At 36.7% G+C, this 18289-nt stretch overlaps 1 protein-coding gene and 1 pseudogene across 2 annotated transcripts in view; both read left to right on the top strand.

Annotated features, from left to right (window-relative positions):
- The window catches only part of LOC105225771 (ubiquitin carboxyl-terminal hydrolase calypso), a 34481-nt gene extending 16690 nt beyond the window's left edge, over positions 1-17791 (top strand). The window contains exon 3 of one of the 2 annotated variants that reach the window (XR_007422137.1): positions 17465-17675. Coding sequence is in view for 1 of the 2 variants with exons in the window: in XM_049451347.1 (XP_049307304.1) it covers positions 17465-17722 (258 nt within the window). In the remaining variant the exon portion in view is untranslated. Of the gene's footprint in view, positions 1-17464 lie in introns of both variants that reach the window. The other variant, XM_049451347.1, reaches the window with a different exon arrangement.
- On the top strand, positions 13902-16116 carry LOC125777199 (uncharacterized; annotated as a pseudogene).
- Positions 17792-18289: the final 498 nt, after the last annotated feature.

Here is an 18289-nt window from a genome sequence, read left to right as displayed (position 1 = left end):
CCTTCCATATCTATGAATGCGGTTAATCTTACCTTCTTGTTGTTTATTGCATGCTCAATGATCCGACCTGATTACTTTTCTCTATTACTGTTTAAGATGAGATGGATTCTGGAAAATGTGTCTTGGCTTCCCTTTATTCTTTATTGTAGCTGGTTAGCTTACATTTATATTCTTCCCAGTTGCCGTTTTTTAAAGCTCTATTAAAGCATTTCTTTAATTTCTTCTTCAAGCCGTCCAAATCGTCTACTCTGATAGTGGAGTGCTGCGTTCCTTTCATTGGCTGACGTACTACGATGTTTTCAATGGATTACTTCTGTTCATCTCTCTTCTTTCTTAGAGTGTGTTCTCGCTGAATCTTCTTTGGTCCTTTGTTCTGTGATTTCTCGTTGGCGATTTTTTCTTAGTAGTGGTCTGGGTGTCTCAACACATATGAGTGATCGCATCATTTACGATCGGTTGCTGCCTGGATGGTCGTATGAGATGCTTCTTCTTCCGCTCTGTCTCGTTAGATTAGAGCAATCGGGGCTCCCTTGGCGGTATTTTAGTTGCTCTTTTTTCGGTGAGCGCCACAGCTCTGTATGTCTGCCTCGTGCTAATATTTGTGTTTGTTCGTGTAGCCATGCGTCCTTTTTGCTGGTTTGTTTTTATTGCTTCTCTCAAGAGTCAGCTCGGTGTGCGTATTCGGTGAATAGAGCTGCGGTCTCCGGAGATTGGTAGCTTAGTTTGTCCAGCTTCGCCAATTTTCTGTTAATCTTTCTTTTTGTGTTCTTCATCTTGTTCGTACGACCACTAGCTTGCCGTATCGCACTTCGTGACCAAAATATTTGTAGGGGAAACTTGTAGTTCGCTGCGACAACGCCCCCTGCCGCAGTAAGGCGACCGTTACATCGGCTGTTATTAGACCCTTCCTAGCTGTCAGTGGAACAATGGGCACGGTCCGCTTAACATCCTATTTTAAGAGGGTTGGCAGTACTTAGTTCTACTCGCTCTGCAGCAGATTCCCATCAGGTCAAAGTTAACATACTGGGTTTATTTTCGTCTCTCAATAATTTCCCAGGATATTGCTGATCAGTTAGTAGTTAAGCCTCCACACTAAGGACAACGTGATTATCATCAATAAGAACATACATGTTAATCCTATTTTTAAACATTTTCTTTAGTAGCAAGGCGCATCTGTGGGCTAAAATTTTGTAAAAATGGGCATGACCTCGCCCTCTAAAAGTTTAATGTAAATCCAATGAAGAAGCTTTAGATATGCCAAAACTCCTCTGCTTGGCAGTTTTTCATGAGACATTTTTGTAGAAACCGTTCTGCTGCCAGCTACTTGAAGCGGAAACGTCTCTTAGAAAATTTAAGAGGTCTTTCCTTAACTACGTCGAGGACATAAGCCAATACGCCTACCAGACTTGAAACACAACAAACTTCAGACATGGTCTGACCGCCATTCACAGTAGAGCCATAAACACCTTCGCCTACTCCCTCTCAGTGAATCCCGTACTTGGAGTTAAACCACCACCCATTGAAGATGACGACCTCGAGTTGCCTCGAGAATCGAGAGTGACGCTTGCGTAACTTCGTTCTGGATATAGCAAGCTAAACTCTTACTTATCCAGAGTTAAGCTTCTTCGGTCGAGTTAATTTCACGTATCAAACGTACCTCATTTGAAGATTTTTTAAATATTTTATTTGTCGCGAACTAAAATATATATAAATGACTAAGTCTAAGTTTATGACCTTTAATATAAGTCAATAAGATACCTCCACTGATTGCAATTTATTCACGACTGATTGTGATTTTATACACTTGCAATATGTTGCTACAGCGTATAATAGTTTTGTTTTAATATAAAGTTTGGCAACACCTGAAGAATTTCGCTCGCTTTTACTTGCAAGAGTATAAAAATTTCGGTTATACCCAAAATTAGCCCTTCCTTACTTTTTACTCTTTGGGTGTTTTTGTGGTAAAAGCGGAAATCACTACAGCAGTGAAAAACTTTTTTTGAAGTAACTTGGAGAAATAGCTTATAATTCGAAAATATATATATGTATATTATAAAATTTTTTTAATATTTCGTGCAAAAGTTTTTTTAAATATCCGTTTTTCGTGGTCACATCAATTGTGCACATTCAAAATCTTGGATTAATTAAACATTTTTTTTTTTATATTGAAACGTTACAAGGACATGGTTTCACATCCATAATGGATGTCAAAAGTGGATTCCATAATTTCCTTAACCCTTATTTATCGTTTTCAAAATCCCTGTTAAATTTTCAAAAGAGGCAACATGACTTCCATTCTGATTTGTCCACCCCCCGACCTTCATCCCGCTCCAAACCTCAGCAACTCATTATTCCTCGCACAGTCTAGTGCAATACTTGCACTGGGTAGTGTCACTTCCTGGCGTGTTCCGACCTATACACCACGAGTGAGAGGAGTGTGTCGTACGTAGCCCCATGCAAATATCTCACTCACGAATTGGGATATCGATAGCTAGGGCCCAAGAAACCAAGCTAAACAGCCGCTCAGATCTTCTGAGTTGTGTCGGTTTCAACGTTTTGCGTAAAGATCGCTAGCGAGATAATGGTGGAGGCCTAGCCTTCATATTGCACAACACCGTGCAATATCGTCCTATATACATCCCCCCAGTTACCTGTTGCCCTTCAGGATATCACTCGAATATAGGTGCGCTACTTCGCGGTGAAAATCACAGCGGATTATATCGACGATTCGACATTCTGCACAATGAATGACGAAGCCCCACCAGAGTTATGGGCACTTGTAATAGCTCGCCCGATAATACCATTGCTAGCGGTGGTCTGATAAATAATAACTCGGTAATCCCTGAATAGGGTATCTCAATTTGGAGATTCGACGACTGGTAAATCAACACAAGACGCCGAAATGGATAGATCACCTGAAGTCCTGTAACCACTCCAGCGGTGTGAGTATGCTTTAGTCTACTGTCAAGGCTTTGTCTAACCCGAAGAGACATTTTTTTTTTGTTTTTTTTTTTTTGTTTTTTTTTTTTTATTGAAACGTAATAAATGATGGTTTAACATTTCATTGGAATTGCAACTAGTGATAAATTTAAACTAACAAGCAATATTTTTCTCAATGTATGAAGTAAAACAATAAAAGCTGTAATAACAAGCTTTTCTTTTTTAAACTAAATGTAACAATTAAATATAATAATATTTGTTATTTTCTTAGCTTCGTAATAGATCATGAAACGTTGTTCTTTTCAGTCTGCGCCTGCGAAGTGTAGTCTCTCCTAGTTGTCGGGCTTCACTGTTTACATGATTTTGTAGCCTTTTGGCATGTTTCGATGCTGTTTCGCGAATGACTTCCCGAACCATTTTTAAATGAAGATCACGATGTAGATCCGAATTGCGTATGTACCACGGGGCATTTACCATTTTTCGCAGAACTTTGTTTTGGAATCTTTGAACTGCTTCGATGTATAACGGGGCGGCGCATCCCCATAGTTGAATTCCATATGTATAAATAGGTTTCAAAGTTTGATTGTAGACTAGGAGTTCATTTGATGTTGTTAAGGGCGATTTCTTGCCGATCAACCAGTTTATTTTGTGGTATTTTAGTTTTAGTTCTGTAACTTTTTTTTTGTATATGCTCCTTCCAATTCAACTTTGCATCCAACGTCATACCAAGATATCGTCAAGGAAACAGCTGTGCAATTGAGCCTTTTTCCATCGCATCTTCAATTAAGCTCGTTATTCGATGAACTTGATCGATTGTGGAATGTTGCGATCTAAATCCAAATTGATGAATTGGTATAAGTTCCTTTTCTTCAATTATGTTTTGAAGTCTTCTTATGATTACAGCTTCAAGTAGTTTGGACAAAATAGGCAACAGTGAAATTGGACGATATGACGAGGCTTCATGTGCGCTTTTGCCAGGTTTTTGTACCATAATGATTTCAGATACTTTCCATGACAGTGGGACGTACCTATCTGAAATTTAAGCAAGAGTTTATTATCGTCGTAAGCTTTGCTATTGCTTTTCGCGTTAGATTTTTTAGTACATCAGCAGTCACCAAGTCGAAGCCGGGGCCTTTTTAGGTTTAAATCTACTTTTAATAACATTTTCTACTTCTTTATTTGTTGTTGGCTGGATTTCACCCACGTATTGCGATTCTTCCAGCTGCGGTAGAGTACCATTGACCGCAGAAAGGACTAAATGTTTTAGTTAGTTTCTCTGAGAAAACTTTCGCTTTTTCTTCATCGCTTCTGGTCCAGGATCCATTTGGCTTCTGAGGGGTGCATTCGACAATATTGGTTTCCTGGCGCTTTTTACAGCCTTCCAAAGGGAATAATCCGCATGTTTGTTTGGCGTTAATTTCTCAATATAATTAGAAATATTTTGATTCGTAAATAACTTTATTTTGGTGCTGAGAATCTTAGTTAAATAGTTTAGTTCTGTTTTATACTGAGGAAATCGCCTGATTTGCCATTTTTCACGTAGTTTTCTCTTTTTCTTTATGAGTTCTAAAATATCGGAAGGATATTTAGTGTAAAAGTTTCTTTGCTTAAGAACAGGAGTACTTTCCCAAGCCGATTCTTGAATAGTTTTCGTAATTGCATGAACTTCATCTTCTAATATATCTTTAGTAGTTATATTTACTTTAGAATCAATATTTTTATCGAGCATAACTTTGAAATATTCGCAGTCCGTATGTCTATTAGAGAGATAAGGTGGTATGTCGACTTCTTGTAGATGGCCATTTAAGATTAGATATACTGGCGAGTGATCCGAATTTAAATCCAATACATTTTCCATGGCAATGAATTTCTTGGATATTTGTCGAGTGATGAAAAAGTCGATCAGGTCAAGTAGTTTTCTTGTGTCTGTAGGCCAGTAAGTCGGCTTGCCAGTAGACATAAAGTCGCATCCAGTAGCCATAGCAGCTTTAAATACCTCTCTTCCCTTCGGTGTCGTAACTCTTGAGCCCCATTGGGAGTGTTTTGCGTTAAAGTCACCACCCATGATGAATTTCCCATGGTGTTTTAGTATAAGTTCCGTGTACAAATCCATTTTGATATTGTGTCTAGGTGGGCTATATATCGCGGTAATACTTATATTCCCGAAACTAGATTCAACCGATATGGTCGTGGTTTGGAATTCTGGGACACTTATATTAATTTCTTCGTAGTGGGGAATATTATCTCTGGTAATTATGGCACTCCCCCCTCTCGCATTGTTGTTTGGGTGGTTCGAGCAATAGGCTTGTAGTTTTTGAATTTAACGAATGCTTCATTAGTAAAATGGGTTTCTGATATAAGACAAATATCAATTTTTGTACATGGAGTAATGCCTCTAATTCTTTTCTTCGTTTGAGCAAGCCATTTGCATTCCAGGCCATAATTTTTATCGGTTTCATTTTTGCGCTTTACTCACACTTTGCTGTCGCCCTAGTTGAGTAAGACGTTCGTGGGTAAGTTTACCTTGCTCTTCTAGCTTATTAAGCTTGTCGAGAATTAACTATAAATTATTAGTAATATCACTAATGGAATTCGAATTTGCATGGTTTGCAGACGTATGTTGTTGAATTTGACCTTTGGTTTGTGATGCTCTTTATTTTTCTCGGTCGCGATTTTAATTTTTTGAAGTTCTTTTGCCACTTCACATCCCCTATAGTTCGCAGGATGATTTTGATTGCAGTTGCAACATTTTGGCGGTACTTCGGCAGGTTTTGTGCAACTTAGAGTTGTGTGATTTCCGATGGATTGATGGGCTCGAGTTTGACGACAGAGTTTAAAATATGTTTGATTTCGTAAATTTTCTTTATGTTCTCTGTAGATTCGAAGCATACGATAAACATATTTAATGGATTTTTTGTTTTGTATTGAAGTTTATTTCTGACCTTTGTAAGCAAGGTTTTAAACTTGCTTCTGAAGATCTGAGACAATGCTTTCCGGCTCACATGAGTGATAAAGGTCTTTAACCATTACGCGTATATCCCGCGATTGTTTGTCCTCGTACGAGTACCAGGAAATTTGCGATTCGTTTAATTTCCTTGTAAGTATTCTATAATCTGAACTGTCAGAAAGGTTTATTTTACATGAACTTTGGCCAATGAGCTTAAGAGTGTAAGAATTTTTAACTTCTGCGTTTATCATTGGCGGAGGGCGATGACTTATTTTTATATCTTTTTTATCTTTTGTTGTATTATCCGGGCTCGGAGACTTCAGCGTTACATCCGGTGAAGAATTCTCTTTGCGTTTCTTAGTTTCCCTACTTTTTTCTTTTTTAATAACCAATTTGTTTCATTTTCAAGGTGTTCTTCAACTGTTTGGCTACAAAAGTCGATTTTGGTGAAGAAGAAGGCGTTTCATTGGTATATTTGAATAGCGATTTCCTCAAATTTTCATTTTGGAGTTTAAGTGTCGCATTTTCATTTTTTAGCTCATTGTTCAATGCTTCTATTTTTTTTATTTCGTTCGAGCAACATACCTAATTGGTTACGTGGTGATCCCCCACTAGGAGGCGGGGTTTGAATGTCTATCACGATCTAATGGAAATATGGTTACGTTACGTGATATAAACTGCCTTATGAACTGCTTTGCCGACTGTCCTACACATGATGACCGAATTGAAGGCCATGCCTCTTCGGACCCGACAAAGTGCGCGAGCACTTTCGCCGATGTGTTAACCGAAAGCTGCCAGATGTAAAAAAAAATGCGCACCACTAACTTTCACCGATAAGGAGGATAAGAATGTCATCAATAAAGCGAAATCATGTAAGACTTAGACTTAGACAGAATAAACATGTATATGCTAAAGCATTTTGCCTCGACGGGAGTAGGCCACCTCACCAAGGTCCTCATCCTGTCGCTGACCACTCTTCAAATATCCGATGTCCGTTGGTCCCACTACTTAAACCTGGGAAACCCGCCAACAAAGGGGAGTCCAATAACGCTCTTCTCCCTAGTAGTGAAGACACTCGGGGCTTTGCTACTACCGACCTTCACTCACCACCTTAGCCTAGCAAATTTCCAGCATGGATTCCGAAAAATGCACAGTACCACCACCCCACTTAGCGTCATAAACGCTTTGATAGTTCGTGGTGTCAACCCGAAACAACCATTTGAGTGAACGATCCTCGTTGGACTGGCACAGTCGGCCTCTGTAAACTCACTGGTTGACAGATCGCGCTAATTTTTGGCATCATAATTAAGGACAGTTGTACCAACCTAGGGGAAAAAATTTACCTGCCTTCCATATAAGCGGGTGATTTGAATGAAGAATTCCCGATACTTTCTGGACAGGGTATATGTGCGACGGCATTGACATCGTTCAGCGAATTATGAGACAGAGGATGCGTTGGCTAGGTCATGTCGTCCGAATGGACGAAAACACTCCAGCTCTGAAAGTATTCGACGCAGCAATCCCATTAGGAAGCAGCGAACGACCACGTAAGCGGTGTCTATTATTATTCGAGGAAGTTGCCTGTACTCATGGCTTACTCCCTGACATACATTGGTTCGATTGAAGCAATCGTCGTAACGCAATGAGCTGATATGATTTAGTTTGAACTATACTGTTTACTCGATCGTAATTTACCAACAACAACGTTTATAAGTCTTTTTAGGATGGCCTTCAGTTCCCTATCGAATTTTGTTCTATCTCCTCGATCGAATTTCACTCGGATTCCACGGGATCGTTTGGAGAACAAGAAAGGTCACACCGCGCTGAATCTGGTGAATACGGTGGTTGATCGATAGTGCTTTTTTGGCTTTAAAATCGGTAACAACTCCATACTCTTTATACCCTGAACAGGGTATAATAAGTTTGTCACGATGTATGTAACACCCAGAAGGAGGAGTCGGCGACCCTATAAAGTATATATGTATATAAATGATCAGTATGTTGAGCTGAGCCGATTTAGCCATGTCCGTCTGTCTGTCCGTCCGTCTGTCTGTCTGTATATATACGAACTAGTCCCTCAGTTTTTAAGATATCCTTTTGAAATTTTGCAAACGTCATATTCTCTTCAAGAAGCTGCTCATTTGTCGAAACGGCCGATATCGGACCACTATAACATATAGCTGCCATATAAACTGAACGATCGGAATCAAGTTCTTGTATGGAAAACTTTGACATTTGACAATGTATCTTCGCCAAATTTGGTATAGAATATTTTCTAGAGCAACAATGTAATCTCAGAAGAAATTGTTCAGATCGGTTAACTATAGCATATAACTACCATACAAACTGAGCGATCGGAGTCAAGGGCTTGTATGGAAAACTTTCGCATTTGACGTGCTATCTTCACGAAATTTGGCATGGATTACTGCTTAAGATAACAATATAATTTTCGAAGAAATTGTTCAGATCGGTTAACTATAGCATATAGCTGTCATACAAACTGAACAATCGGAATCAAGTTCTTGTATGGAAAACCTTTACATTTGACAAGATATATTCACGAAATTTGGTATAGATTATTTTCTAAGGCAACTATGTAATCGCCGAAGAAATTGTTCAGATCGGTTAACTATAGCATATAGCTATCATACAAACTGAGCGATCGGAGTCAAGGGCTTGTTGGAAAACTTTCACATTTGACAAGATATATTCACGAAATTTGGTATAGATTAATTTTTAAGGCAACAATGTAATTTCCGAAGAAATTGTTCAGATCGAATTACTATAGCATATAGCTGCCATATAAACTAACAGAAATGCACCTGTGAAGGGTATTTAGCTTCGGTGCAACCGAAGTTAACGTTTTTTCTTGTTTTGAAAAAAAATTCGGATTTATCGGGACGAGTCAAATAAGACCACATTTCATACTACATACTACTTATCTATTAAAATAATTCGAACGGACTCGTGCGAGATCTCGAGCTCTTTTGTCATCTTCCTAACACTTGCCTGACGATTTAAAATCCTCCATTTTTTTTTTTTAATATTTTCATCAGTTGAAGATGTCGAAGGTCGTCCAGGCATGTCTTCAACGATCACAATATATGTCACAACAGTTAAGGTTTTGCTATTATATATAACCAAATTTGAAGCCAAATATACATAAAATACCTGTATATTTTGTAAATTATAAATTGTTTGATTGTGCTCTGCGCTGGTCCAAATAAAATAAACTACCAATCCTTCCCGCTACTCAAGTCGCACTTTTGCCGACAGCGCTGCCGGTCTGCCCTGTGACGCCGCTGTTCTGGCTGGTGATCGTTTCCTTCCTTGCTGCTGCCTAAAGAATAAGTTAAAGATGTGTTCGATTTGCATGCATTCATCGGTATTTTCTTGACTTGGAATACATTTCTCGTCAAGGTTCTGTCTTCCATCCTTGCCATCACTTTGTTATCTTATTGTGTCTTTGAACCCCTTGAAGTATTTTGAGTCTGACTCATGGTACAATTTTTGTGCCTAACATGATTATCACGAGTCTGACTCGTGGTGTGTAGAAGTGTACATTCGATGAAAAGAGAATTGAAATTTGCCCGTTATTTTCAGCTAATAAGGTGCATTATCTACTGCAGATCAGTTGTGTAATTATCCATATTTTTTGTTACGCATTAAAATTAAATCGTAGTCTTTTATTTTTTTGTAAATTTGTAAAACAAACGTACGACAGTTCGTAGGCATCAAAATGGGTTTGTTTAGTGCAAGTTGTGTGCGAACAGTTTGAAGCGATTTTCGTTGCGCAAATTGATACGTCAAAGGGTTAAACAACTTTAAACTCCGTTTCATGAAATTTTGCAGTTACATTGTTTGGAAAAACTACCTTTATAAAGAACACCTTATCCCCTACTTTTAACACGGCATTCCTCACGCCCCTCATTTTATCAGGCTTTTCATTTTTGTTTTTTATACTCTTGCAACCAGTTGCTACAGAGTTTTGTTCACCTAACGGTTGTACGTATCACCTAAACTAATCGAGATAGATATAGCGTCATATATAGTACATATATATAAATGACCAGGTCGACGAGAAAAGTTGAAATCCGGTTGATTGTCTGTCTGTCCGGCTTTCCGTTCGTGCAAGCTGTAACTTGAATAAAAATTGATGAAACTTGGTATGTCGGTTCCTTAGTACAAAAAAAAGTTCGTATTCGTAGATGGGCGTAAGCGGACCTCTACCGACAGTGTGAACATGTATGAAATCGGCGAATAACCTTGCTCACTCCCCATATAAATGTTCAAAATTACTAAAAGCGCTATAAATCCATAATTAATACGTCAGAGACATTAACCCGACTGATCGATTAAGGCAAAATTTCGAACGTAGCATTCTCTTCATATTCCTATGATTGAAAATAATTGAAATCGAACAATAACCAAGCCTACTTCCCATACAGCACAATTTTAAATTCCTATTGATTCGTTCAGTTTCCAGTACACAATCAAAAAGCAATTAATATAATATGATTAAACTTTACACGAATAATTCATTTAGTATACGCCAGCTTATTGCAAAAAATTGTTCAAATCCAACCAAAATTGTTCAAGACCCTAGGTACCGAATTTGAGGACCCCAATACCTATAGTTGACTTTTGATCGAAAATATCGGTCAATGTGTGAGATATTCAATAGAAATTTATACACATTTTAAAGTGGATGAAATCGGGGGCAATACTTCCCTGAGCCTCCATATACCTAATACAAAGATTTTCGAACTGCCTGATGACTTTATGCTGGATATTTCGGCCAATATTTGAGTTATCTCAATTAAAATTTTTGGACGAATTTTACTCATAACGATATATCGTGCCTAAAATGGACATAATTGGGCGAAAACTTGACCTAGCCCCTTGTAACTGATTTTGTATAATGACTATATACAATGATTTTGGTTTTGCTAACAAATCTTATGCCGGATATATGCATATGTAAGTCATAGATGGTGTATGTGTATAAAAAATTGCTTAGATTCTGATCCTCTAGTAGACGTTTTACATCGTAAGGTGTTTCCCTGGTTTTGATTCCTGTAAGTTGCAAGAGTATAAAAAGATCGGTTGCACCCTTTCTTACTTGTTTTAATATACCTTTCAGCAGAGTCTCTAAACTGTTCAGCAATCTCCCCTATGCAGCAAACTTCTCCTTATAATTTTTTGAATTAGAATTCTATTTTCAAACGTTTCAGCAAAGACCTATTCATGTTTTCAATTTCTCCATTACCCCGGGGCCAATAGGGCGGGGTTTTGACCTTCTCTATATCACAAGTTTTGTAGTTTTTGGCTAATTCTTGACTTATGTACTCATATTTTTGATATCTGATATTTTAATTATCAAAGTCTACAAAATATTTTCTTTATCGCTTTAAGTAGACTAGCTGATCAAATAGAGTGAAAAAAATTTAATTCCATTTAGTGGGAGTATTAGTCAATGAATGCCACGTTGAACTTATTGTTTGGAAGGGGTCCCAGTAAGTCTGATGCTACCCAAATCCATCGGCCAGTTGGAAATGGCGCTGGTTTAAGGGTTTGGGACCCCAAAAGTCAGTCTGTACATTGTTTAACGTACTTCTCTGCGTCGCGGTCAATCAGAGACCACCACGATTTCATAGCCGACTCTCCAAGGTGCCCTTAGTGGGCCAGCTCAAGTACCCGGTTTCGAAGCTATGTGGGAATAATGATACGGTTACCTCGCAAAAGAAGGGATCTTTTAGCCGACAATTCATAGAAATGAGTAAGTATGATGCTAACTGTCAAAGTCGTGATTGTGCATCAGAGATGTTTTCTTTTACCTTAATATTATAGGACTGTATCCGGAGGTTTCTATGTCGTTTTGTAAATGGCATTTAACGGTTTATGGTTGGTCACGAGTTCGAACTGAAATCCTGCTAGGTAATAGTAAAACTTTTTAACCGCCCAAAGTATACACAAACTTTCTTTTTTTTTTTTTGTTTGAGTGTAACGCCTCTCTCTGCTAGCTATTGATATAATTAAAGGATCATCATTAACTTAGAACTGCAACAGTACCGCTACTAGATTGGCATCTTCTATGACACAAGTTCGGTTTCTTAAATTGAAGTATATAAGATTTAATACTTATACAAGTCGTTACTTCAAGTTTCGAAAATCCCCTCATTCCCCTGCTGAATTTCACGTATTTCCTTAACAATTTTTACGCAACCTTTTAATAATTTTCTCTTCCCTTTCTTTTCGACTTGTATATGTACATATACATTTTGCGCAAGACGAAACTCTCTGTCCCGCATCCATATATATATATATATATTTGCACTCGAAAGGTGACTCTCACTCACCATGGGGTGTGCTGCCGCAACTCGAGAGGTGACTATCGCTCACCACTTCGTTTGCTGCGGTAACTCGATACGCGGGTCTAATTGTTTTTCTTACGCTCTTTCTATATACATACATACATATATGGGATTAGTCCGTAACCATGAATTTGACTGCATTTTCGGCATCAGTTCAATCCTGACAGTCGTGGCAGGGATATTACTGAATTTAATGTTTTTGATCACTAAAAACGTGGTAATACCGTGGTAATACCGAATTAAGTTCAAGTGAATAGGAGTTTGATTATTATTAACCAGGAAATTACGGATCTACACAGAGAGCTTCAAGATACAGAGAATAACATCTATAGTGACGAAGTGAGAGTTGCCAGAAGGCGAAAGATCCGAGTAATAGACAGTGAATGTGACAGTGATACTTATACTACAGAAGACTCACAGTCGGACTGTTCCAAACGGATTACTTGCACGAAGTGAAAGTTGTTAGAAAGCGAAAGATCTGAGACGGTGATACTTATACTACAGAAGACTCACAGTCGGACTGTTCAGAATGGATTACTTGCACTGAATCTGAAGAAACGCCGTCAAGAATACCATTCATAGCCGACTAGTGCAAAACCGCACGCACCATCAGATAAGGAAGAACCATTGGATTTTTTAAACTCTTTGTTACTGATCAATGTGGTCAATGAAATTGTTATCGAAATTAATAATTATGCCGCAAAAAATTAGATGGAAAGAAATTATCTCCTTACTCGGTATGGCGGAATGTAACCATTGAAGAAATGCGGGCGCTTATTGGTGTTATAACTCAATAAAGATTTTGTCAAACCTTACCACTGGTGGGGGAAAATGAAAAGTCTTTTTTTGAGTGAAAAATCTTTCATTCGATTCAGCATCATCTTCTAAAATGCGGTCCATTACTTCAGCTTCATCCTTATCTTTAAACGATTTAATCTGGACTTAACTTTTCCATATTTCTCCAAAATGTGAGCCTATCGGAAGAGATAAATGCGAAAGTACAAATTTAGCGAAGTGAATAAAATTTAAAAGTTTGCATTTTTTTCAAATGAAATATTTTTTTCTTGAGACATATTTCAAAGTAATTAAAGTAATTTGAAAACAAAAGATCAGTTCATCGCTTTTGTAAAAGGAAAGCATACACACATACAGTAAATTGCATGTAGAAAAAATAAGTTATCAAATTGTTTAATATTCACAATGTCCATAATTTCGTCGTGCTAGTTGACCCAATCGTTGCTGCAAGGAGTTGGCAAGCTTCAAACACAAATTTTGAGGAAAAGTATTCCAAATTCTTGCAACCCGGCTTGTGAATATTGGTTCGGTGCAATCTGTTACGGACAGTGTGCACTGAGGGGACATTATTGCCTTCTTTTATAAGCTGTGCGCGTATTTTTTAAACTGATTTGAAGGGGTTAGAATAGGAAATTAACAAAATTCATTTATCAACTCTCCCGTTGTTATTTTTGGGCGACTTTGTCTCTTCTTCCTGATGAATCGATTTTCTTTGTTGTAGCCGGCTATAGCTTTCCGTATTGCGGCCTGGTTTTTATTAAAATGTTCAGCAATATAACGCTGCGTGTGACTATCTTTATGCAAATTAATTATATTTGAACACTCCTTATTCGTTAATTGTTTAAAATTTACCATTTTCAGAATTTTTATTTAATTCACCGTAAAAAAACGAAAACTTTAGTTACCAATGAAATTTCAAAATTTAGAAAATAAAAAATTCTTGCACCTTTAATGCTTGTTTCTAATTTATTTTCAAGTTTTAATATGAAACACACTAATTACTGCTTTCTCCACGCGTTGTCACTGAGCATTTCAATAGAAGGCAACGAAAATTTCTTAACAGATAAGCGGTTGCCACTAAAATCATCAATTGCTGTACTTTGATAACGGTACTTTCCGAACATATACAAAAAAAATAATATTCAATTAAGCGAAAAAGTATAGAGCGTTTAAAACAGCACTGATTGTTTTGATAACTTATTTGTTCTACATACTGTATACAAGATAGATAAAAGATTGGAACTTTTGAAGATTTTTTTTAAATCCGAGTAAAATTGGTAAAAAGTTTCTGGTTCTTGTTCTATGATAAAATCTTCTAACAGTACATCACGCTGAAGAGAACTATAAGTAATTTCGGACACTCCTTTTAATCTCACTTTACAAAATTTAAAATTCTCGAAATACTCCGCCGTTATTTCAAAGTTTCTCAACTTCAAGAGAAATTTTTGTAAAGTACTTTATGTGAAAATTGTGCATTTGAAGAAGCAAAAATTTTTAAAGTTTTATGTCATCACTTTTTATTGTAATGATTTTGTGGAGATCATCCATTACTTTTCTGAGGGATTGAATTTTACTCTTAAATATAGAGATTCCATGATTAAAATCAAGTGTATTTAATTTTATTCGGCCATTTGTCATGTCATTCCGCAATGTCTTTGTTCGAAATGTGTTTGACGTGTGCAACACCGTTTAGGATAAATCCGTTTGGGCATCAAGAATTTTGTTTCTGTTTATACCCACAATTTTTTCCGCACCACTTTTCGTATTTGTGTAACCGCTGGTATTCTCCAAAGAAATCGTTGGAGGTATATTGATTTGGTTGCCTAGTTGACCTTGCTATGCCTCAACTCACAGCCGCTAAATTTCTTTGATGGCAGTTAAATCACTGCGTTTAGTCTCTGCTAAAACGGCTTACTATATGTGATCGGTTTAATATGTGGGAATATACACCCGTCTTTCAATTATTTTCGTTTTAATCTGTCTGTATTTTGAACAGGACTTTTTAGGAAATGAAAAGTATTACTTAGATACTATTTTAAAAAAGTGTCTTAAATAATTAAATATATGTGTATGTGTATATGTTATATATGTATTGCAGCATATTGTTTATGCTGCTTGATATGGGGTTCGTTTTCAAGTGTACAATTCAATACATGTGTGTATGTTTAATGTTATCTCATCTATAAATTTATGACTAATGTCCCCATGCATTTTTATTATTATTGGATGCGCACTGCATGTAAGTGCATGTGGCTGTTTATGTACATATGTATGTATGTTCAATATATAAATAGATATTTATTTTTAATAGTATTTCGGCTTTGCTGATAAGTAAGCATGTTCAATGCCAGTTGGTGTTATAATAAATATGGGGACAATGCGAACAAGAGACAGATTCAATCAGATTTTTTGGATGCTTCGTCTAAAGACAATCCAAAGACAAGATGCAGGACCACAAACATGCTTTCAGCTAGTAAGGTGTTTCCTGGATTACTTAATTTCAAAATTTGTTAACTATTTTACACTGGGAAGAGGAATTTGTGTGGATGAATCCAAGATCAAGTTTAAAGGTCGAGTCTCCTTCATTAAGCTTAGCTGTCAAAATTACTTGAGAAATAATGTATTTTTGTTCTTGAGCAATTACTTGAGAGCTGCGTACCAACCTTTAATTACAATCCGAAGAAACCGACCAAATGGGGAATTCGAGTTTATACTATAGCAGACTAAACTACCGGTTATGTGGTATTCTTCTTTATTTTGGAAGTTTGACAACAGACTGCTTCATTAGGCACGACCTTCCGGTGGTAACAAGAATACCATTGAAACTGTATTCAAAGCTGCTGGAAACGAGCTATATTTTGCCCGAAGAATTATTGAAATTAAAATGACATCTTACAGGAACTACCTGCTTTAGAAGCTTAAAAAAATCGATTATTTTTTGTTTTGCTTAAATCTCTTTAAAAATATTCTAAGAATATGTCCCCAAAGTTTTAGATGGAAATTCGAAATATTTTCAAAGCTAGAAGGGAAATAGTGACCAAGCGTCTAGCAGATATATGAGCGATTGGGCAAAAAGTGAAAACTTTGACGCGCGATTTCTCGGTTTTTCATTTTTACGATTTTTCTTAATTGGCGGGTAGGATAGGAAAAAAAGTAAACGTCCTATCGAAACGAAAAAAAAAATGCGTTGTATTTGGAATTACATTCTCTTTTAGGTGGACCTAAAATACCTTAAGAAAGTTAAAATTAATCCGTTTTTTTTAACGATTTAAAGTAAATTTGTTTTTTTTTAATGCATTTTCTTTTTTAATCTGCAAAAAATTGTTGAATTTTTCACTTTTTGTTTAATTTTCTTGGTTCATCTAGGGATTACACTATTTAAAATTAAAAATTTCTTTTGTTTTTTTGTTTCAAATGAAAATTGCGGCCTGCATCTTGCCCGTCACACAGAAATTGCACACTCGAGGCGCCTCCGTAAATTTCTTCAAACATGAAGAATATCTAATGTATAATAATAAAAAAATTTGAGAAGTCTCTTCAAATATATAAGAATAAATCCTAAAAGTTTCATTTCAATCAGACATTCCTTTCCTTTCCAAAAAAATCCTTGAAAATATAGATTTTTTGAAGCCTCTAGCATACCGGAGAACAAATACATTAATTTTAGCGTGGAAGGACAAGAGGGTTGTGACATGCTTGACCAACTGGAACAATGCTGGAATGACGCCTGTAAAACGAATTTTACGAGGTGTAGTAGAAGTGACCGTCAAGAAATAACGTAATAATAGACTACATCAAACACATTAGTTAAGCAATTGGCCGGAGATTTCCACCAGCCACGCGACCGAGCCTCCACAGGAGTTAGAAAAGATTCCAACGAAAAAAGCCCGGCAGAAGACACCAAACAACTTCCAACAAACCAGGCATGCATCTCGGCAGTTATTACCTCAAATACCATACAATGCAAAATTATCATTTCAAATATGTAAAGATACATTTAATATTAAAATATAAAAGTTTTATGTGTTACTTTATGTCTGTAATCATTTTAAGTTAGAGGTAAAAAATTAACCAAATACGCTACGAGTTGCTGGTGCGCCGCGCAAAAAGGGTCCCGAGAGTAAAGGGTTAATTATCTCTAGAAATAGAGATAAGGGGGAAAGATAAAACCAAAATGTCATAATTATTGATTTAATAAAAAACGCTGACATATTCAGAGAGTTTACGAAGCGTAATTTACCATCATAACAAATGCTTCTTAATTCATTCGTACAGGTAAATTCAGTCATTCTTTATTATTCTTATTAAATAAGCATTAGAATGATAAAAATAATTAAAATACTAGAAGAGGCACATATATGTAATTTCCACAACAGAAATGTATATATAAATTTTTCTTATTTTGTAGGTGGATGACTGTCGACGAACCCACAATTACGACGAATTCATATGCACTTTTCTGTCGATGTTAGCACATCAAGGCGTGCTAGGAGAATTAGTAAGTCAGCATTTACTTCCCTCAAAAAAAATTGGTGGACTTGGCGGAAATAGGATGACGAAAGGCTCAGCTCAAACTGTTACACCACAAAAACCAAAAAATTGCAAAACTTCTAAAAATTCTGGGCGAAGACGAAAAGGTCGCAATAAATGTAAAAAAAGAAAATAATCTTTTAAATTTAACTAATGCAAAATCACTATCGGCTTAAAATTGTAATAAACACTGAAAGTTTTAAAATTGTACATTTATTAAGATGAACTTAACATTTATTACAAGTTAATGTCCAGGTCTTCATTCTGGCACTTTGAAATTTCGTTTGTTCATAGTTTAAACTAATTAATTAATTTTTGATTTAATTCGAATACATATTTCTATCACGTTCATAGCCAAAATAATTATGTACAAGTAAGGAACGAAGTAACTAAACATTTCATAATCGCACTCATTACATACTGGGGGAAAAAGAGGGTAAGACTTTTTAATTTAAATTGGCAGCGGCTTGCGTACCAGGAGATATAGACTGCCCCTGATCCTGGATTTCGATGCGAACGCGCATCACACTGAATGGGGTTGTACCGACTGCAATACACGTGGTAGGTCTCTCCTTGAATTTCCTATTAGTAATAATCTATGTATTGAGAATGTAGGCTGTCGGATCACAGGATCTTGAGATTCGGGCTAAAGATCAAGATCACGCAAATCCCCCTTAAACTTGTTAATGGGGAGGGGAAGTTA

Source organism: Bactrocera dorsalis, chromosome 3 (genome assembly GCF_023373825.1).
Source record: "Bactrocera dorsalis isolate Fly_Bdor chromosome 3, ASM2337382v1, whole genome shotgun sequence".
Taxonomy (NCBI): Eukaryota; Metazoa; Arthropoda; class Insecta; order Diptera; family Tephritidae; genus Bactrocera; species Bactrocera dorsalis.
Note: the sequence above shows the minus strand (reverse complement) of the source record. Positions and strands in the feature narration are given on the sequence as shown.